At 45.7% G+C, this 23,865-nt stretch overlaps 1 protein-coding gene across 2 annotated transcripts in view; it reads right to left on the bottom strand.

Moving 5' to 3' along the window:
* ERICH3 (glutamate rich 3) overlaps window positions 1-23,865 on the bottom strand; it is a 554,163-nt gene that overhangs the window by 364,180 nt on the left and 166,118 nt on the right. For both annotated transcript variants that reach the window (XM_085602275.1, XM_085602276.1), the window contains exon 6: window positions 16,927-17,094. In XM_085602275.1, coding sequence (XP_085458401.1) covers window positions 16,927-17,094 — 168 coding nt within the window. The remainder of the gene's footprint in view (window positions 1-16,926; window positions 17,095-23,865) is intronic.

Below are 23,865 nucleotides of genomic sequence, written 5' to 3'. Positions count from 1 at the left end.
CCTGGCATCACAAAATGGATGCCACTGCCACAGACACGGTTCTGGCCTCCTGCTGCTGACCGAAACTCCACCAGGGGAGGCCTAGACAATAGGTTTCCTGTCCCAGGGAGGTGTAACCACCTACCCAGACAGGCAGATGTGTATTGGGGCTGGGCGGGAGCACTCTGGCGAAGACGAAGGGCTGATTTACCCCTACTGGTGTTTAGAGACAAAGCTGGGATTGAAAGGGAATGCTATATACTTGAAAGGTTTTCTTTGAAGTTGCCCCTTGAAACAAAGACATTTTGGAGTATAAGTACAGGGGCTCTAATCTCATGTTTTTAGAGCACTTGTGGAATGGGTATTGAACCTCTGTCGGAGTGATTGCTGTGCTGCACAAAACCTCATCTGGAATGCTCTTCTGCAGTTGTCCAGCTACTTGCTAGGATCACTTGATCGGTTTCCCGCTTGTTGCCCTGCTGCCAGTGGCTCCCTAACTTAGCGACCTCCTGGGACTGGGCTGCCCCAGAATTGGCCATGATACTCTATGTCCAGCCACTCAAGTTGCCTACTATTAGTGTGCAGTGAGCTCAGAGTGACTGTCCCATGTAGAGTCCACCGACGCATGTGCAGCAATATCCGGAGAAGTCACAAGGACTGTCTCTAACCCCACTGCGCCCAGACCGTTGTGGACTCCGGGGACCGTTTAAGCTTCCCTGTTTGAGGGAATGAAGAGCGTGCTGACCGCAGTATCAAGAGCCAGGACTTTAGAGTCGAGCGGTGGGCGACGCACACCCTCCAGATAGAGAGCAAATTAGCAAACCGAGATACTGCCAGTGTTGTGTAACTGAGCAGTGTTCGTCCCAGGGAAAGGACGTGATACCACCGCATACTCATTATACCTATTGGAGGCAAACTTCTGCTCCAATCTGGGCCTCTCCTTATCGACAGCAGATGCCGCTGTGGGCTGAGTCAATGACTACCTGTAAAGGGAGCGCCAGCATGTTTGGTTCCTAAAGCACTGATGCTACTGGGGCACACCACTTTCTTTTCAAGCAAGGTGTGCAGTGGCGACACACATCACCCCGCACCTTGGCTCCTAATTTGTGTTTGTCTGGCAGGAACTGGACTCGAATGATCCCAAAATTCCTGCACTACAGGGGTTGTCTGCGATACCCTAATACTGAAACCGAAGCGCACCAGCGCTCCCGCTGACTGCAAGCAAGTTGGGAAGGCCTGTACCTAAATCAGAAATTACAGTATGAAGTCAAGTAGAAGCGCAGATGCTTCTGGGGCTGTGATGCGTTGTGCACACCTTGATCTTGATTTAGAGTGAATAAGCATTTTCCAAATATATTGATGGTTTACTGGTAACATTCATGTTTTGATTTCATAACCTGTTGCACTTCGTGTCCTGATCTTCCAATGCATACCATTTTGATCCTTGCACTGACAGAAAAACTGATCTGCATAATATACACGGTATTAGTGATTCATTTATCTTTTCAGAACTTGAAGCATTTCTTGCCCTGTTTTCAGGATGTACATCATTTTAGTTCTTGCATTGTCAGGATAATGAGTAATGACTCAGGATTGGCATGGTATGCAGAGTTCTCATAATTATGGCATCTTCATCTATGCTATATGCACTGTTAGAAATGGGATTTCTGGTTGACTAGGTCTTGTGCCTAAGCCAGGCAGAAACTACCACTCTAGTCAGGGCAAGGGAGTTACACGTTGAAGATAAGCCCTGCTCGCCTCCTTGGTAGCTTGGCACGAGCAGTCAGGCTTATCCCAGAGGCAATGTGTAATGCGTTTGCGCAACACACAGCAGCGACACACTAGGCACACTACAAAAGAGACTCCACACAAGGTTATATCAAAAATAGCCTATGTATTATCATAAACACATTAGCTCATAACCACACATCTACACTGTGCCAACTGGCACTAGGCAATATTTCACAGGGGATTATATATATGACAGGGCCAATCGGGCCACAGTCAGAACCATTAGAACAGGTAATAACACAACCAGTAACTACTGGTAAGATACTGTAATCAGCATCATCACAAGCAACATAAAAGCATTATGTTTTCATCACATTGAGCATAAACATCATAGCATGACATTTGGCATAAACACATATGCAGTAGCATTAGGCATCATCTTGGGGCATTGCACCCTGCCAACACCCTTGCACCATTTTCTAAAAATGTTATAATCTTGAAATTCATTGTGATGTAATGTTTAGGATACAATCCAACATGGTGATGAAATTAAATCACAACCATTCATGGCAAATGACTAAGTCGGTGGTGTCTAATTTTCGATAAAAATAGTATTGATTTTTCATTTTTTATATGTAATTGCGATTGTCTTCCACTGTGACTTTTTCCTTTTGTACTACCAATTACCGGGGTCCAGTGACCCTTCGGGTAACCCCATTGATGTATAGCCCTCTCATAGGAATGCATTGGGGATTTTCGATAAAAATAGTATTGATTTTTTCATTTTTTATATATAATTGCTATTGTCTTCCATTGTGACTTTTTCCTTTTGTACTTCCTATGAAAGGGCAGCCTCACAGCAGTGAGAAACCAAAATGGCTGTTTGCCACTACCAGGACATGTCACGCACTTAAGGTACATGTCCTACCTTTTAGCTACAATGCACCCTGCCCATAGGGCTAGCTAGGGCCTACCTTAGGGGTGACTGACATGCAGTAAAATGGGGTTCACAGACATGGCACACACTTTAGGCGCCTTGTCACAGTGGCAGTAAACTGCGTACACAGTCCCTGCACAGGCAGAGGCCTGAGACAGGTTTGAAAGGCTACTGTGGTGGGTGGCGCAAGCAGCCCTGCAAGCCCATCAGTAGCATTTAATTTACTAGACTTGGGTATCTGGGATAGAGTTTTACAAAGGACTGACAGGTAAATTAAATTAGCCAAACAGGTGTAGATCAATCTTACAATGTTTACCACAGAGAGCACACGCACTTTACACTGGACAGCAGTGCTAAAGTGCCCAGAGTCCTAAAACCACCAACACCAGGTTAGACAAGCATTGGCATAGCCAATAGGTCTCGCATTTGGGACCTTATAAGTGTTTAGCCATGCAACAGTTGGTGTTGTTGCACCAAAGATATTCTGCTTCATAACTAAATACTTATACGGTCCAAAAAGCGAGACCTATTGGCTATGCACAATGCTTGTTTCAGATATAGCGTTGAGCTCGGATCACAGGACATGAAGACTCTACAGTGTGCCTCTTTATCAATCCAAGGTGCATTAGTAAATAAATAGTTGAGCAAAATGCGCATTTTTGATATAGCTCTAATGTGCTTTTTTGACATGGCACTAATTTGCCTATGTTTTTAAAAAATCTAAAAAACAAAAGAGGGAGAGGGTGGTGAGCAGGCGGAGGACGAAGCAATAGGGAGGATGGGTGGGAGAGAAGACACGCAGATGAGAAAGCACACAGATGCTGAAGGATGGAAAAGTACAACTGAGGGCAGACAAGTGGTGATGGTGAAGCACACAGACCCCGGACGGGGATGGGGAAGGAAACGGACAACGGAGGGTGGGCGGAAAGGAATGGGGAGGCAGAAGGGCAACTATGGGGGTGGGCAAGTAAGAACGGCAACAAAAGATGGGTGGGGAGGCGGTAAGAGCAGCAAATGAGGAAGGGAGGACGAGGAGAGAAATGCACAATCAATTCCAAAATAACAAAACAACGATCAGATAAAAAAAAAAAGCATTGGCCGCGCAGCCGTGAAATTGACACAGTCGCGAGGCCCGCGAAAGTGATCGCGAACGCGATCAAGCACTGCGGCGGTAAGACACATGGCGGTTGCTTGCGTGCATGCTCACGTGCACGCAAGCTTTAGGCCACAGGCAGCACTTAAAAAACCCGTATACAAAATGTCTCGGCCAGACCAGCGCATGCGCTGGATCAGGCAAGACCTAAAAAAAGACTAGGAGGAAGGCAAAAAGTTCAGGGATGACCCTGCAAAAAGGGCCAAGTCCAACGTGCACAATATATACTTTTTTAAATTATCTTGTGTGGTGTATTTATTCTGATACTGGTATGAGTGTGTTGCATAAATGCTTTACACATTGTCTCTGGGGATAAGCATGACTGCTCTGCTCTGCAAGGGGGTGAGCAAAGGCTATTTTGGTGTGTAACTGACTCGCCCTGACTAAAGGGGTGGGTTCTGCCTGGCTTAGACGCAAACCCTAGCCAACCATACTCCATTTCTAACAGTCAGTTTATGTTGACTGACCGAATGTAGACTACCCTAGTGCAGGTTTTGTTTAAGATAGTGATCGACAGTCATTTAAACGTCCTGGGAGACTACAGAGGTTGCAAGGCAAGAAACGTGTGTGTGATAACAATGGATGAAGTATGGGTAATTCTGCTAATAATGGAGAGCAATGTTCACATTGGCTCTGAGTATTCTCCTTCTTCGTTAAGGCTTAACAGAAGATAAACTTTAGAGTAGCAGTTCAGGTGGTGTGCAATTTTAAAGCCTCTCTTTGTGAAAAAAGTAGTCTATTTACAAAGACGTGTGAATTATGCATGAAGGTGATGGGATGGTCTTGGTGTACAGCATATCAGAAATGCATCTCAGGTGGCGGTTTGTTCATCAGTCTTTGGTTTTCAACATAGATGTAGATGTGTTGCAGTCTCCAGTGGGTGACTTCCACGGACTGCAAAGTTTGTTCAAGTCTGTGTAGTGACCTTGGCTTCTAGTTGGAGCGCCTCTGATCAGCGTCTCTATAGCACAGAGCTTGTGGTAATGAGGTTGTGGTTCTTACATTGTAGTTAATGTGTGGTTTTCTAAGTAGTGTTGAAGGTGGCCTGGGTAATAGAATTACTTTGTTACACCACCTGTTGCCATAAGCATTGTTGTGGGGTCAAGACGTCTGCATCAGATGGTCAAGAAGTCTGCATCAGACGTTTTGTTCTCTTAGAAATGGACAGAGTGAGAGAAACTTTTGTTTGTTTTCCAGATGACATTTGCTTTGTGGGAGATATCAGAAGAGAAGGAGACGTTGTGCCAGTTATAGGGGTAGGGTGCATGTTTGTGTGATACCTGGAGCATCGTGCAGGTATGTTGGTATCTCCGCAGGCAAGTAATAATGGGTCGAGGAGCATTAGAAGCCACTTAATGCCTCTAGCTGAGTCGGTGGACCCTCTATATAGCGAGGTGATTGAAAGTTTAACCCAAGTAGTTTCAGGAGCCAGAGCCCAAGGAATGTGACTATGTTGTCTTTTTCATCTAATTTTGGAATGACAAAAAAACTCTAATGTTGCATTTTCTTGATCAGGCTTCCATTTTGGTAATTTCCCTCTTAATATGCTATAATTCATCCCCCAATACAGTAATGCTTTGATCTTAGTCTCTACGTTATCCAATCTGTGTTCTGTATGATGAAGCTGCATTTTGAATGAGGCATGTTCACATGCAATGTTTTCTGTGTCTTTATTAGTGCATGTAGTAGACTATTTCACGGCAGTGAGGGAGGATTTGATAATTTTAAGGGCACTCATGACCGAGTTCAGAGTGGTAAATTACATGTCTGTTGTGGAAAAAGGTGCCCTTAAATCTTCTTGCCTCCTTTTAAGGCTTCTGAAAAGGATAGTTTATGTACTCTTTTTATTTGGACATATTTTAATGTGAAAGTGGTGGTGATCACCTTTAACGAACAAATGTCTAGTAGAAGCGAGCATTTATCCATCCGTCTTTATGAGAATGAGAAGGAAAGATTCTATGTAGTGTTGTGACACTCTACCAGATGGTGTTACAGCACCACTTTAGCGCTGGTACAATGCTTACAAAACTCACAGAATTTCAAAATGCCCACCCTCAGCAAGGCCCATGATGCTCTGTTGTAAGGCCTATTCCAATCAAAAATGGAGAGCGCCATTGCTAGCTGCCAAGGATTATTAGCTGTATATCTACCTTTGCCTCTCACCCAGGTTCCTTTGGAAGCAAGTCCTCCGAGATGCTTCACCCTCATGGCAAGGCTTGTCATATCCCTACGTCCTTACTGTTGCTGCTTAGGGCCTGGTTATCAGGTGCACAAGAGGCCGCTGCCGATCAGTAAGAGAGAGCACCGCACACATTGGGTTTGATCACTGCGGTCAGGAGTAACAGTGGATATCCCAGGGTTATAGATGGTTTCCAAGCTGTGCTTGCGGTGGCTGCTGCTGGAGCTGTATCGGTAGGGCCTGGAGAGTACATGGCTCCTCCCAGCCTTGCAAGAGGATATACCCAAAGGATTCTCCACAGAATGTGTTGTGAATCCTGATTTGACAGTGGCCCATTTCAGTGGTCTCTTATCTAACCTCCGATTTAGGTCAGTGACTGATAGCAGTTAAGCAAACGTTGTCTCATCTTTGAGCTTTTAACTGAAATCGAACTCACGCTAACATAACCTAAGACACGCTGTTTTCCATTTTGAAGTGACGCTGTACCACACCATGTAATCACTGTTGTGATTTCTTGGATAAATAAAGAACTTCAATCTTCCAACTAAAAGACGGAGAGTGTTACAAGAAGCTTCTCACCGAGTTGTACCTAACCAAGGACATCCCAACTGACCCAGGCTATTATTTTACAATGTGTCGACTACTGTGCTTGAATAAACTATGAGGAGAAAAGAACAAGGGGACCCGTTTTGGTAGCCTAGGGACCTCGGGTAATAACTTATTTTAAAGAACAAAGGTCCTTGGCATAAAAGGAAATAATTCGAATGTTTCAACATAGACTACAATGAGCACTATGGAGGTTCTTCCAATGTCCAGCCGGACAGAGGAATATTTATTCAAGTGAGGTAACAAGATGGGCAAAATACAAGGCACAACAAAGATGGCGAACGGCACAGTCCTGTACCGAGCGTTTGAAAAGAAGGTATAAGTGGTATAGATGCAGGAAGGAAACAACAGGCAAAAAGAGGGGAGAGAGCAAAAGGCGGCTTACATTTACATAATAATACTATGTAAGCTCAAACCAACAAACAGCACACTCATTTTGTCACAATGGTTAAATAGTGGTGTTTGTTACATAGGTCGACGTTTCGATCCCTAGCTCTCAATACTAAGGGATCATCATCAGGACTAGGAATTGAACTGTTGCCTGATAGAAAGTGTCAAGGAGCCTGTAGGGTAGTAAGACAGGAAAAAGGAACAACAAAAAATTGGTAAATAAACAATAAAGCAAGTCCACCTTAATGCGAACAAAACTGGTCAGGAGACCGTTAGAGGGGTGTAAAATTCCGCTACGTGAAGAGGGTGAGTGCATGTACATGTGAGGGTACACATGCGGAAGGAAATGGCAGCGTTGTTGCAGTGCAGTGCAGTGACGCACAAAGTGAAGACAAGACCAAGGAGGTCAAGGACGGTGAGGAAACAGGTGGGGACGTGAAGAGTGCCCGTATGGATCAATCAGAGAAGATGCTAACGATGCGTGGTCTGTCAATGCAGGAATTACAATTCGAGAAAGATGCTAACGACGCGTGACCCATTAGACAAGGAATGGATGTGTGTCCTACCGAGAGAGGAGGGTGAAAACAATGGTGGTGGGACGGAGGGGGTGGCGCCGTGCTGTTGGGAGCAAGTTAGTGCTGACGAGGCGGGATCCGTGTGAAGTTTAGGGAACCGGGTTCAGGTGTGAAAGGGGGGGGGGGGGAAAAGGGGGGGCGGGGTGTGTGCTAACCTGGGAGCCAGCTCGCAGTGGAACTGGGAAGGCTCGGTGAATGCCAGGGGCAGCTCAATGGGTGCCTGGAGTTCGTCGGCAATAAGTGAAAGCCTGACGAGGGCGTCTGGAACAGCCAACCGATCAGGAGGGCTGGAGCTGGAAAAGGAAAGGATAATGTTGACGGGACCCCAACCAAAATCGACTAGTAAGTTCCGGGGCCGTCGTAGGAAAGGGCTTACCTTATGAATAAAACCAGGGCGCAAGGGGCCAGAACCGAGTGTTCAAGGGCCTGCGGTGGACAGTCTATGCAGCGGAATTGGGCTGCCAGACAAGGCGGGACCGGAGCTGGGAGAAAGTTAAAATAAGGAGATTATATGGGGGAGCACATAGTTTGCGCTCTGGCGGATGGCGTGTGGATCAAGGCTTACCTCTCAATGAGTAGCTGGCGGCCGGAGGAAGCACGGGTCTGCTTTTCCGTTCGGCGTGATAGCAAGGAACAAGCGGGACTGTGGGTGTTTTAAGGCGGGCCCGGGGAGTGGGCGAAAGCAAGGGAGGACTATGATGGGGATCGGGAAAGGCCGGCGGCCATGATGGAATGGGGAGGAAGGTGAGGGGCTACGTGAGCATGCTTTAGGAATAGACAATTGTCACTGGAAGTTGACAAACCGTAAAACAAAGGGACACATAATAAAATGAACACAATTGACTTGGAGGTTGATGATAGCAATTGTCAACAAGGAGAAAAAAGCAGCTGAATATTATTTGCATAATTTTACAGATCAGGTTTAGGCATGGAGTCCCAGCGGGGGTAGTCATGCCAACTTATAGTGACTGGAGCGAGGAAAACAGGTGATTCACAAATCGCACATGATTACAGTAAGGATGTCCAGTCTTCTGTTCTATTGAGTCCAGTGTTGATAGAATTGAACAGAATGATTGTCTTAAGTTCCTCTCTGTTTAAAAGTTGAGCCATGTTGCCACCTCTTGGAGGTAACTTCAATGATTTGAGTACCGTCCAGCGCAAATCGTCCTCATTGTGGTTGGCCTCAGTGAAATGTTCAACCAGGGGGGCGTTCTGTGTATTGCATCGGATACGGCTTCTGTGCTGACAGATTCTGGTCTTGATTTTTTGGGTGGTCTGTCCGATGTATATCTTCAAACAAGGGCATTGGATAAGGTAAATGACATTGCAGGAATTACAATTTGTGAAAGCTTGACAATGCACTGTAATGTTATCAAATGTGAAACTTTTTCCTTCAATGGTGAACACACAGACATTGCACGAACCGCATTTGGAATGACCAACGATGGGGGACAGACCCCAACTGGCAAGGAGGGTAGTATTGGGAGCGACAGGTAGTGCAGCCCTGACCAGATGGTCCTTCAGATTCTTGCTTTTTTTGAAGGCAAATAGTGGTTTATCAATAGTGAGATTCCCTGCATTTAGAATGGGCCAGTGGTGTAGTATCGCTTTTCTCAATTTGTTGGATACCAAAGAGAAAGTGGTCACACAGGCAATTCTCTGCAGTTCTTTTTTGGGTTTAGGAGTCAAAAGCACCTCCCGGGGACAATACCAAGCTCTTTTTGAAGCATTTTTTACGATTCTTTTAGGATAGCCTCTGTCTTTTAGTTTGGAGGCCAAAACAGCAGATTCTCTGAAATAATCAACCCTACAGGAGCAATTTCTCCTTATTCTCAAAAATTGAGAGTAAGGCAATGAATCCCTTAGAGCCCTAGGGTGATTGCTGGTGTAGTTTAATAGGGTGTTGCGTTCTGTGGGCTTACGGAAGAGGCGTGTGAGTAGTTCACCATTGTCATGGAAAATCGTAAGGTCTAAAAATGCTATGGAGGCGGTGTCAGTGGTGGTAGTGAAAGATAAACCAGAGCAGTTGTTGTTCAGCCAGTGTAAGAATTGGCGTAGAACATCGACGTGCTGTTTCCAAATGATGAAGATGTCGTCGATGTATCTACGCCAAAACACGATGCCTGGGAAGAACGGATTGGAGGCAGTCAGAATGACATTAGTCTCTAATTGGTCCATGAAGAGTATTGCCAGATTTGGTGCAAAAATAGCCCCCATTGACGTGCCTTTGATCTGCTGGTAGAAGGTGTTATTGAAGCTGAAAAAATTACGGGTTAAGCAAAGTTCAAGAAGCTGTAGTATGAAATTGCTGGGGACAGCATGTGGGCGTGGACGTGAGTCTAGTGTTTTTTGGATTACTAGAAGGGCAGCAGTCTGAGGGATATTAGTGTACAATGACTCAACATCCATAGTACACAGAGTTTCAGTCAAAGGATCGAAAGGATGATGCTCAACCATGTTAATCATTGCCATCGAGTCTCGGACAAAGCATTGAGTGGTGGGGATAAAGTCTTTAATGAAGAAATCTACATAAGAACCCAGTGGTTCTAAGATCGAACCGCAGGCAGAAACAATGGGACGGCCCGGAGGGTTTGAAATATTTTTGTGGACCTTGGGGAGCGTGTATAAAACGGGTGTGCGTGCTGACTTAACGTTGAGAAAATTAAACTCCTTTTTTGAAAGGAAGCCAGCAAGGAGACCCTCTGTGGTTGTCTTGAGGATCAAACCCTGAATCTCTTTAGTAGGATTCGATGCCAACTTCAAGTAGTGTTCTGTGTTGTCAAGTTGGCGTTGGATCTCCGATATGTACGCTGTTTTTTCCTGGAGCACTATTCCACCACCTTTATCTGCACTTTTGATGATCAAGGAGTCGGTGTTCTTTAACTGGGTGATAGCTTGTTTCTCTTTGCGTGTAATGTTAAATGGGATGAACCTTTTGTTGTTCTGTAGATTAGAGAGATCTTTCAATAACATTTTCTCAAAGGTGATTACCTCTGGGGGTACCATACTGGCTGATGGTGAGAAAGTGGATGGGGGCCGGAAGGGAGTATTAGCCACTTGATCTGGCATAGGGTGCAGTTGAAAAAATGCTTGTAGGCGGATGCGCCGGAAAAATCTGAGAAGCTCAGTCTGTAGGTCCATGAAATTGGGTGGAATTGTAGGGACAAAGGATAAACCTTTTTTGAGGAGAGAGAGTTCGTCGGGGGTCAATGAGTGAGAGGAGAGATTGAAGATGGGAATCACATCAGTATGTTGGTTGGCAGAAGTATCTGTCATTACCATTGGTAAAAATTGTTGCGTGTGCGTCTCTCTCCCGGTGGATTGTACCACCGCTGAGTTTTCTTCACTCTGCCTCGTTGGGGTTGCTCTTGTTGGCCCCTGGCTAAAAAAGTGTTTTGATTTAAGCCTCCACGTCTAGTGGTACTAGTTCCCTCTCCTGGGTCTGAGTTGTCGGATGAATCAGCAGATGTATCCGAAAAGCCTACTAGGTTGTGGCGTCTGTTGTAGCGGCCCCACGGACGGTTGTTTTGATGTGTAGAATAGGACCTATTAGTATAGAAGTCTTTTTGCAGGTAAGGGTAGGTAGTCTCAATGTTATAGGTTTTTATGTCTTTCTTTATTTTGTTAGCTTTCTTGTTCTGTTCGATTCTATGGAAATCTGCAACAGTTTTCTCAATTTGTTCCAACAGTTTTTTGGCATCAGAGGTTGCGTTAGAATCTTGAATTTGTTTCAGTATATCTGAGATCTCGGTTTCAAGCACTTTCAGAGTTTCAGTGGCGATATCTATTCCTAGCACTAGCCAGTGGCGGGAACATGTAGTTCCGATGTAGCTGAAGTTAGAAGTATATTTAGGGTTATCGGTGAAGATCCCAGGGATATTACGTACTTGCAGGCCTAGAGGGATGACTTCTGCTTTGAGATAATCTGTGAGCATGAGGATCATTAATTGTAACCGGACCTGCTTCTTTCTGAGTTTCTCCAATTGATCTGGGACTGAGGAATTAGATGGGGTGGGTATTTCAGGGGCATCTGAGAGTAACGATGGACCTGAGCAAAGTTGTTTAATGTAATCATCAGTATACAACGGTGCAAAAGCTGACATACTGTAGTGTAAGGAAGGGGACTTGAAACAAAAATGGAAAGTAAAATGAAAGACACTCTTAAAGACTAGGATGGCCTAACCAAGAGATTGGTCGGGAGGGAATCAAACCCTTGCAATCCAGCGATTGCGCTCAATGTAGAGAAAAGAACAAGGGGACCCGTTTTGGTAGCCTAGGGACCTCGGGTAATAACTTATTTTAAAGAACAAAGGTCCTTGGCATAAAAGGAAATAATTCGAATGTTTCAACATAGACTACAATGAGCACTATGGAGGTTCTTCCAATGTCCAGCCGGACAGAGGAATATTTATTCAAGTGAGGTAACAAGATGGGCAAAATACAAGGCACAACAAAGATGGCGAACGGCACAGTCCTGTACCGAGCGTTTGAAAAGAAGGTATAAGTGGTATAGATGCAGGAAGGAAACAACAGGCAAAAAGAGGGGAGAGAGCAAAAGGCGGCTTACATTTACATAATAATACTATGTAAGCTCAAACCAACAAACAGCACACTCATTTTGTCACAATGGTTAAATAGTGGTGTTTGTTACATAGGTCGACGTTTCGATCCCTAGCTCTCAATACTAAGGGATCATCATCAGGACTAGGAATTGAACTGTTGCCTGATAGAAAGTGTCAAGGAGCCTGTAGGGTAGTAAGACAGGAAAAAGGAACAACAAAAAATTGGTAAATAAACAATAAAGCAAGTCCACCTTAATGCGAACAAAACTGGTCAGGAGACCGTTAGAGGGGTGTAAAATTCCGCTACGTGAAGAGGGTGAGTGCATGTACATGTGAGGGTACACATGCGGAAGGAAATGGCAGCGTTGTTGCAGTGCAGTGCAGTGACGCACAAAGTGAAGACAAGACCAAGGAGGTCAAGGACGGTGAGGAAACAATGCTTTGTCCGAGACTCGATGGCAATGATTAACATGGTTGAGCATCATCCTTTCGATCCTTTGACTGAAACTCTGTGTACTATGGATGTTGAGTCATTGTACACTAATATCCCTCAGACTGCTGCCCTTCTAGTAATCCAAAAAACACTAGACTCACGTCCACGCCCACATGCTGTCCCCAGCAATTTCATACTACAGCTTCTTGAACTTTGCTTAACCCGTAATTTTTTCAGCTTCAATAACACCTTCTACCAGCAGATCAAAGGCACGTCAATGGGGGCTATTTTTGCACCAAATCTGGCAATACTCTTCATGGACCAATTAGAGACTAATGTCATTCTGACTGCCTCCAATCCGTTCTTCCCAGGCATCGTGTTTTGGCGTAGATACATCGACGACATCTTCATCATTTGGAAACAGCACGTCGATGTTCTACGCCAATTCTTACACTGGCTGAACAACAACTGCTCTGGTTTATCTTTCACTACCACCACTGACACCGCCTCCATAGCATTTTTAGACCTTACGATTTTCCATGACAATGGTGAACTACTCACACGCCTCTTCCGTAAGCCCACAGAACGCAACACCCTATTAAACTACACCAGCAATCACCCTAGGGCTCTAAGGGATTCATTGCCTTACTCTCAATTTTTGAGAATAAGGAGAAATTGCTCCTGTAGGGTTGATTATTTCAGAGAATCTGCTGTTTTGGCCTCCAAACTAAAAGACAGAGGCTATCCTAAAAGAATCGTAAAAAATGCTTCAAAAAGAGCTTGGTATTGTCCCCGGGAGGTGCTTTTGACTCCTAAACCCAAAAAAGAACTGCAGAGAATTGCCTGTGTGACCACTTTCTCTTTGGTATCCAACAAATTGAGAAAAGCGATACTACACCACTGGCCCATTCTAAATGCAGGGAATCTCACTATTGATAAACCACTATTTGCCTTCAAAAAAAGCAAGAATCTGAAGGACCATCTGGTCAGGGCTGCACTACCTGTCGCTCCCAATACTACCCTCCTTGCCAGTTGGGGTCTGTCCCCCATCGTTGGTCATTCCAAATGCGGTTCGTGCAATGTCTGTGTGTTCACCATTGAAGGAAAAAGTTTCACATTTGATAACATTACAGTGCATTGTCAAGCTTTCACAAATTGTAATTCCTGCAATGTCATTTACCTTATCCAATGCCCTTGTTTGAAGATATACATCGGACAGACCACCCAAAAAATCAAGACCAGAATCTGTCAGCACAGAAGCCGTATCCGATGCAATACACAGAACGCCCCCCTGGTTGAACATTTCACTGAGGCCAACCACAATGAGGACGATTTGCGCTGGACGGTACTCAAATCATTGAAGTTACCTCCAAGAGGTGGCAACATGGCTCAACTTTTAAACAGAGAGGAACTTAAGACAATCATTCTGTTCAATTCTATCAACACTGGACTCAATAGAACAGAAGACTGGACATCCTTACTGTAATCATGTGCGATTTGTGAATCACCTGTTTTCCTCGCTCCAGTCACTATAAGTTGGCATGACTACCCCCGCTGGGACTCCATGCCTAAACCTGATCTGTAAAATTATGCAAATAATATTCAGCTGCTTTTTTCTCCTTGTTGACAATTGCTATCATCAACCTCCAAGTCAATTGTGTTCATTTTATTATGTGTCCCTTTGTTTTACGGTTTGTCAACTTCCAGTGACAATTGTCTATTCCTAAAGCATGCTCACGTAGCCCCTCACCTTCCTCCCCATTCCATCATGGCCGCCGGCCTTTCCCGATCCCCATCATAGTCCTCCCTTGCTTTCGCCCACTCCCCGGGCCCGCCTTAAAACACCCACAGTCCCGCTTGTTCCTTGCTATCACGCCGAACGGAAAAGCAGACCCGTGCTTCCTCCGGCCGCCAGCTACTCATTGAGAGGTAAGCCTTGATCCACACGCCATCCGCCAGAGCGCAAACTATGTGCTCCCCCATATAATCTCCTTATTTTAACTTTCTCCCAGCTCCGGTCCCGCCTTGTCTGGCAGCCCAATTCCGCTGCATAGACTGTCCACCGCAGGCCCTTGAACACTCGGTTCTGGCCCCTTGCGCCCTGGTTTTATTCATAAGGTAAGCCCTTTCCTACGACGGCCCCGGAACTTACTAGTCGATTTTGGTTGGGGTCCCGTCAACATTATCCTTTCCTTTTCCAGCTCCAGCCCTCCTGATCGGTTGGCTGTTCCAGACGCCCTCGTCAGGCTTTCACTTATTGCCGACGAACTCCAGGCACCCATTGAGCTGCCCCTGGCATTCACCGAGCCTTCCCAGTTCCACTGCGAGCTGGCTCCCAGGTTAGCACACACCCCGCCCCCCCTTTTCCCCCCCCCCCCCTTTCACACCTGAACCCGGTTCCCTAAACTTCACACGGATCCCGCCTCGTCAGCACTAACTTGCTCCCAACAGCACGGCGCCACCCCCTCCGTCCCACCACCATTGTTTTCACCCTCCTCTCTCGGTAGGACACACATCCATTCCTTGTCTAATGGGTCACGCGTCGTTAGCATCTTTCTCGAATTGTAATTCCTGCATTGACAGACCACGCATCTTCTCTGATTGATCCATACGGGCACTCTTCACGTCCCCACCTGTTTCCTCACCGTCCTTGACCTCCTTGGTCTTGTCTTCACTTTGTGCGTCACTGCACTGCACTGCAACAACGCTGCCATTTCCTTCCGCATGTGTACCCTCACATGTACATGCACTCACCCTCTTCACGTAGCGGAATTTTACACCCCTCTAACGGTCTCCTGACCAGTTTTGTTCGCATTAAGGTGGACTTGCTTTATTGTTTATTTACCAATTTTTTGTTGTTCCTTTTTCCTGTCTTACTACCCTACAGGCTCCTTGACACTTTCTATCAGGCAACAGTTCAATTCCTAGTCCTGATGATGATCCCTTAGTATTGAGAGCTAGGGATCGAAACGTCGACCTATGTAACAAACACCACTATTTAACCATTGTGACAAAATGAGTGTGCTGTTTGTTGGTTTGAGCTTACATAGTATTATTATGTAAATGTAAGCCGCCTTTTGCTCTCTCCCCTCTTTTTGCCTGTTGTTTCCTTCCTGCATCTATACCACTTATACCTTCTTTTCAAACGCTCGGTACAGGACTGTGCCGTTCGCCATCTTTGTTGTGCCTTGTATTTTGCCCATCTTGTTACCTCACTTGAATAAATATTCCTCTGTCCGGCTGGACATTGGAAGAACCTCCATAGTGCTCATTGTAGTCTATGTTGAAACATTCGAATTATTTCCTTTTATGCCAAGGACCTTTGTTCTTTAAAATATGAATAAACTATGAGAGCAACTGTATTCAATGCAGTAGTATTATGAGAGAATTCTCAAATGTATTCTTTAGTTAAATGTTTTTTTTTACTTGTTCCTTATTGATGGATACCCTAAGGACTAAGTACTTGCTTAGTAATGTATGATATCATTTGTCTAAAGTCTTATAAAAGCACATACTTTTTCTCTGTTACTATGATACCCTATTCTCCTTTTGTAAGGCAAATATATGCTAGATTTTGCATTGAACTTTAACAGGTTCTTTGTACTATGATCTATATTCCATGCTGCTAAACAGCCTGATGATATATTTTTTGCATTTTGCTGAACAATACTTTATATAAACTCCTTGAAATATCTTCCCATGTCTGTTATTCTCACTGTCAATGCTACAGTTTTGATTCTGAGTTTGGGCTCCACAAACAGGTCCAGTTGGAAAGCGCCAAAGTCCGTATAGGGTCTACATTGCTCGTGGTCTAAAGAGTTGGCGTGCATGTGGTAAGGTGATGAGAAGACTGGTTTGTACGCTGACAGTTATTGCTTACCTACATTGAGAAACTTAGTGTCGGAGCTCATGGAGACTCAGCTATATTCTGTGCAGTCAAACTCCCCTCCCCCCTTTGCTTTCTATGGTTTGCCACACATCATACTGTGTACTAATAGACTTTGTAAGAGAAAGCAGCAACACCCTCAGCACACATGCCACTTGACTCAATTCATACGGGAGATTAAAATTTTTGAAGTCAAACATGTTTTTAATATACGTGTCTCCAACCTAAAATTGCCTCTGGAATATAACCTAATGGGAAAAATATATTCCCCTGAATTTATTTTTTTATATTTATCACTTCCCAGTTTGAAAATGTTGGGATATATGCCTCGCGTTCCATTAATATGGATATTTGACTTTCTAACTTTTCTACTTGCAAAGTTTGATAAAAAATTAGATTTAATCATGGAACATGCCATTTCCTGCTCATGCAACATGAGGTTTCCTCCACATACTATTCCAATAAAATCAAATAAAAAACAAAAAAGGTGCTAACCCCAATGGGAAAATGGTGATCATGTTCAAGTGATGATGTTTTTGGCTGAATAGCTGAAGTAGTCTTTTGGACAGCTCTAATGCCACCTCCCGAACTTTCAGGAAGAGGTTCCAATCGAACTGGACGCTGCATATTTCCTGGTGCAGTGTTTGGTCGAGAAGACGAAGGCTGCATATAGGAGGGAAAATCAGAGAATCTTTCATTAGAGCACATAGTAATTTGAGTACGCAGTTTTCCAAAAACTATTACCACATTCATTGTGTTTGCTTATACATTGCCGTAGCTGAAAACAAGTCGATTGCTGGTTCACGTTTAATGGATTATTGTTTAGTAAAAGATCAGTTTTCACATAAATTACACAAAGACTTGACCAACAACCAACACTTAAAATGTATTAGAGAGACTTCAACAAACCGAATATTCAAAAAGAGTGAGTATCATGTTAAGAAACAGTAATTAAAGTGAAATAGGAGTCAGTTAATGCATAAGACGAGACAATGGAAATGGAAACCAGGATACTCTTGGGATATTTGTTGGTCATACAAGCAATCCCATGTCAGAGTGGGTAGAATGCTTTGACGTTTTGGAGTAACTTCAGTAACACTTTGTCAAGGAGACAGCTACCCTTTAATGCTTACCAACTTCATGTAAAAAGGTGTACAACTGTTTCTTAAACTAACTGATTGCGTGCACATATTTGCCCCAAATCCAGATTCTAGAGTTTCATTCTGCCATACCCGTGCCCAAATATAGCACTACCTTTTGGTGTGCATGGGACTCAGAGTGGTGTTCTTCTTTCGGAATGCAATGCAATTGCTTTTGTTGCTGTATGATGCTGGCATTGCTTTTGTTTATAAGATTTTATACATATTCCTTGCTTGTGCATAAATAAGTTATTTTCCTTTTAATTATGAGACAGTCTTTGCCTTAGTGTCTTATCTGCCATCTGTCTGTGCTGCTAATCTCCTGGGTACATATTATTGTGTTGGTGTGCAGTGTCATGTAGCAACAGTATTTTTGATCCTGCCTCGAGGGTGGTAACTTCTGTTTCTTGTACCAGCTTTAGACTCTCTTATGAGATGTTGAACCATCCATTTGGGACCAGTATGACAGCCTGACATTTACAAAGTAATACCCCAGGCCACTGTATACATGACATTTACTGGACTTTGCAACGGCTTGGAGCAGCAAGCCACTGATTAAGCTTCACTAAAAGAAAGGTTCTAGTAGAAACTGCAACAAAATGTTGCCTCTGATACTAGCTCCTGCACTTGCTCTCACCACATCAGCCATCGTATTTTGGCCCTCAGCAATAAAGACTGAATGAAGATCAACAACATTGACTCTCGTACCAACCTCTATCATACCCCACCCTGTAGAAAGTCAAACTGAGAACATAAGATGTTGCATAGTTGCTTCTGGAAAGCAGCATAAATCTCACACTCCATCTCCTGGCACATAGCCAAGATCTCCAGCCTATTCCAACAAATTAGATGTGGTTGCTTTCTTTTCCCCTCCCATCGGGACTTATACCGAGACTTATAAAATCACTTTTTCTTCAGAGATCTTTGACATGATCTCCACACATCCTGAATATTTATGTACACTCAACTTCCTCTACTAATTCTGTACTTTGTGTATTCATCTTAAGCAATGCTTTGATTATTTACTGGTTTTCTTGTTACTCCAATTCTAGTTCCTCATCACAGTGCTTACATCATCACGTTTGTCCATACTCTGGAGACATGCACCAGGAAGCGCACTTTTAAAAAACACAATTCAAGGCGCCTCCCTGCCCTCCTAAAAGTAAACAATTCCAACTCCTACCCTTCCAGATGTGCTGATAAACGACCACCAGTGTTAAGAAACCTCCTGAGTCAATTACCAAATCAGCCAAGAAACCCAACAGACTGTGATTGAAGCTGTGTAAGCTAGAAGGGAGGGTCAAAATATTGTAAGGACTGTGACGAGGAAGTAGAATCATAGAAATCGGATTACTTTTATCTGAAGCATTACTTCCTCATTGCTTCCTTAGCCTCGCCTTTATGCATTGTAAGGATCTAGCAAAGCAGGAATGACTGACATCAATCAACCATCAAAATAGCCAGAAGGACAGAGCAAAGTACGGACACAAAGGAGGAAGGACTGAACTCCTGAACGCTGAATGCAACAACGCCCCATGTACTCATGCCAAAACAAGCAAATAGATGAGCACACCTACAAAACACAGAAACAAACCAGGAACATAGAGGAAGAGCCATAAGGGGCCTTAGGCATGAAGCCCCTTCAGCATGAAAAGAGAACAGCCCAGGGAAGAAATCCTCACCACCACAGTGTAACAGGATCCATAACGCCAAATGTGAAGGCCCAGAACCTATACAGAAGGCCTGGGCCCTTAAAGCAAAATAAACCCTGAGCACTCTATTGAGAACACCTAAAACATGCCACAAGACCACAGCAGTTCAAGCTACGTCCCAAAGGGAGGCCAGAATCAGGGTCAGTAGTCACCTACAAGGGAGCAGAAGTGAGACCAGAATGCAGAAGGGGGGGCTAAGTCCAGCTGAACATACATTTCGGGATAAAATAAAACAAGAAAGCCCCAACGTACACATACCCCAAACTTAGGCTAGGACCCAGGAAGGAATCAAATCATCCCAATCCTTCTGGGAAGTCCTGCATAAGCAGTTTCAGACCATTCCACCTTATTACACCTGACACTTTGAGCTCTGCCATCAACAATCATCAGATTCCCTTTAGTGGAGATCTTGAGGGTGATGCGGTTGGTTTGGATAACTGGCTCCAGCTTCGTGCAGGGGTGCTTGCACCCCCTGCGAAGACTGTTCGGTCCTCTGCCCCATGGTTCACGACAGCCCTCAAGTAAAGTAAGAGTGCCTGTAAACACCTGGAGAGGATCTGGCGGAAGCATTTTGATCCTAACTATAAAATGTTTTACAAACAGGCGTTGAAGGCTCATTACAAACAAGTTCATGAGGAGAAAAACTTTTCTTCTCCTCTAAAATTAAATCAGCAGCAAACAAAATAAAGACATTTTTAAAATAGTTAGAGAATTTTCTTCCCCTGTAGCGGCGGTCAGGCCTTTTACCCCCTCTGAGGCATGGACATGCCGTATGGCCTCCTACTTCTATGATAAAATTAAAAATATTCAAGATACTTTCCCTACATTGCCCCTTGCGCACTGAGACAGTACAGAGCGCGAGCCCCCCTCAATTCCAGTAAGGGAACCATCTTTCACGCAGTTTCCCTTGTCTCCATGGTTAAATCTCTGGAACTCATGAAAGGCCTCAAATCAGGCTCCCCCTCCGACCCGTTCCCAGCCACCATTCTGGCATCAATAGAGGAGATTATTAATCCGGTGGTAAATCGGTTTCTTAACCTGTCTCTGCAGAAGGGGCTGGTCCCTGACAGGTGGAAGAGGGCAAGAATCCTCCCCTTATTAAAAAAGCCGTCATCTGATCCAGAGATAGCCTCAAATTTGAGGCCAATATCTCTGCTTCCCTTTTTAGGTCTCGCTGAACCCCAGCGCTTGCGCTGGCTCGAAGAGACATTTTGTATGTGGGATTTTCAAAGTGCTGCTGGCTGGCCTAACGCTTGCGTTCACGCGATCGCGCACGCGCGCAGCCGGCCGCCAGCAGCACTTTGAAAACTCGTGTGCGTCATCGCGATCACTTTCGCTTTAAGAGCGACCGCGATGACGCACGCGCACACACAACTCCCGCTTCTCCCCCTCCCCCACCACATTTTGCGTCTCCGGCCGCTCGCGCGCGGCCAACGCTTGCATCTATTTGCACCAGATCAAAGATTCTTCAATACATCCTACCTCTTTCTTCGCATTGCCAGGAAGATCTGGTATTTCCCCTTTACTTAAAAATAATGTTGTTTTCGCTGGGGAGAGTGTTATCTGCGTCCCCCCTTAACCCCAAAGCGTTACTGAATACAAAAAAAGTTAATCTCTACCTGCGGTCGAATTTGCCTGGGATAAAAGAGGGGAGGGGGAGGGCAGCTGCCCTTTGGTGTCCGGGTTTACAGGGGGTGATTGCCGACACGCTCTCGGCGGCATCTCTAAAGGCCGGGAAACAAAGGGCAGGCAGAACAAGGTGTGAACGGCCTCTGCCCTCCTTCCCCGGCTCTCATAAAGCCGGCCTCCCCCACAGACCCTCAGACACATTCACTCCTCCTGCCGCTCCAGGGCTGCCTCCTGAACTCGCTCCCATGCGACGCGCAACCATGAAGAAGTCATCCCCCGAGAGAGCCTTCAAGGGCATGAGAAAGGTACTTGGCCGGATATCCGCGGACCCACTGATATAATCAACTCATCGGTGCTTTGCGCTCGCAAATACCGGCTCTCTGTAATCACAGATCCATCTCCCCTCGCTCTCTTAGGGGTTCACTGTGCCCTGCGTCACTGGTGTCTCGTGCGCTTTGGTTGCTCGCGCCCTGGCTCTCCTGGGGCCTTGCGCGCTCTGGGTTCACTGCCCCTGCTCCCTTGGTATCTTATGCTTTCTGTGTGCACAGACCCTGCTCCTCTCATGCACTTTGGGTTCACTGCCCCCGGCTCCCTTGCTACCCTCGCGCTCTTTGGGTTCTCTGCCCTCTGCGTCACTGGTGCCTCGTGCAGTTTGGTAGCTCAGGCCCTGCCTCTCCTGGGGTCTTGCGCTCTTGGGGCTCACGGCCCCCGGGTCCCTAGGTGTCGCGTGCTCTCTGGATGCAAATACCCTGCTCCCCTTGCGCTTTCTAGGGGCTCTGAACCCGGGCCCCTTGAGTTTCTTGGATTATCAGGCCCCACCCATCTCCCTTGGTCTCGCGTGCTCTTTGGGCGCACAGACCTAGGGCCCGCTGCGCTTTTCGGATTATCATGCCCCATCTCCCCTGTTTTCTCGTGAAATATGGATGCAAAATCCCTATTGCCCCTGCGCCTCTTGATGCACCGAGTCCGGCTTCCTCGCGCTCTCTGGACGCACAGACGCCGGCCCCCTCGCGCACTCTGTATGCACAGACCCGGTCCACTCGCGCAGACTGACTGCACATACCCGGCCCCCTCGCGCTCTCAGGATGCACAGCACCCTTTTCTCTTGAGCTCTGTGGGTGCACATTCACGACCTGGTTCTAACTTTGCATTTTCCTCCTTTCCCCGCAGCTCTTGAAGCCCATGGTGGAGAAGAGGCGACGAGAACGGATAAACTCAAACCTGGAGAGTCTGCGTGTGCTTCTGCTCGAGAAACGACCGAACGAGGTAAGAACAGGCCCCATGTCTGATGCACCCGCACCCAAGCCACAAAGAGCGCGCTCTTCTTGTGTAGAGACACCCGTCCTTGCACCCGGAGGCATCCATGATCTCTAGGTGGGTGTGCGCCTTAGTGCACAGTTATCCGCCAAGCTTGCGCGCGCTGCTCTGGTGGCCTTGGCTCCGAACCCTTCCACTGCGCCAACAGAGTCCGGGACGGTAGGAGGAAGGAGTATGGCTTTGATGCATGTATGTATTAATGTGAGTGTTGAGCTGTGTAACGCGAGGGTGGTCTGTGACACTGAACGCAAAATGGTGCTCTACGGCTTGCACATGTATGTCCGTTCAGCGGACTGAGGATGCAGTCTGCACACAGCTATAATGAAAAAACTAGCAGTGCTCGAGTGTCCACAGGTAAGACAATGGTCCCCTACGGTTAGGATTCAGTAGACTAGTGGCACCTCTTGGTACCGGTGTCACTGTAGCTGCTGCACTGTTGATACTAGCACCGCCTTTCCTTGTCTGTTTGCAAATCTCGGTGCTCCTACAACTGATGCACCTGTCCTCTGTTTACGCAAATGTTGCATTGTTGCTTTCTGTGCACACCTTCCAAGAAACTCACATTCACTTAAAATAACAAGCATTGGCATAGCCAATAGGTCTCGCCTTTGGGACCTTATAAGTGTTTAGCCATGCAACAGTTGTATAACTAAATACTTATAAGGTCCCAAAAGCGAGACCTATTGGCTATGCCAATGCTTGTTTTACAAGGCCCTGGAAAAATTTGTGAATCTTGTTACCACCTCATTTGTTGAATCTAATCAAGTACTCCACCAGAGCCAGTCTGGATTCAGGGCAAATTTCCTCACTGAAATGGTGCTCTTGGAAGTTTCAGAGGCCATAAAGGATGATTTGGATAAGGGAGGCAAGGCTGTATTGATATTACTGGAATTATCTGCGGCCTTTGATACCGTCCCCCATGACCGATTCCTGCTGAGACTCCAGGAGTGTGGTTTTTAGGGGTACGGTACTCAATTGATTTGCCTCCTTTCTAAAAGATCGCCAGCAAACAGTTTGGTCCCTGCCTTTTGCAGCCACCTATCCCCCCTTTGGAGGTGGGAGTTCCTCAGGGTTCAATTCTGAGCCCCACACTATTTAATATATATATGGCCCCCTTAGCGAATCTGACAGAGGCCCACGGCGCAAAAATAGTATTGTATGTGGACGAATAGCAGCTGCTCTTTACCTGCGACAAAGACTCGGATTTTAAAGGTGATGTGATCAATTCCTGTTTATCAGAGGTGTTCTCCTAGCTCCAATCAAACCAACTTAAATGTACCTCTGAAAAATCGGAGATCATCTTTTTTGGCCTCCCCCTGGCAACGTGTGGCAAAACTGGTGGCCAGTGGACATGTCCCCTCCCACAACCTCTGTAAAGACAGTTAAAAACTTAGGAGTGAGGTTGGATGATAATCCCAGAATCAGGCAGTTGTTGGATAATGTTTTGACATGTTGGAAATGCTAAAGCAGTTCTTGCCCCTTCTGCCTGTCACACACAGGATAACGGTGGTCCAGGCACTGATTGGATTGTTTCCAGGTTGGACTACGTAAATGTCCTGTAGCTGGGGCTACCGGAATATCTATTGGCATGGCTGCAGGTAGCTCAGAACGCAGCAGCCAGAGCAATACTCATGCTT

The sequence above is a fragment of the Triturus cristatus genome, chromosome 4_2 (assembly GCF_964204655.1).
Source record: "Triturus cristatus chromosome 4_2, aTriCri1.1, whole genome shotgun sequence".
NCBI lineage: Eukaryota > Metazoa > Chordata > Amphibia > Caudata > Salamandridae > Triturus > Triturus cristatus.
Note: the sequence above shows the minus strand (reverse complement) of the source record. Positions and strands in the feature narration are given on the sequence as shown.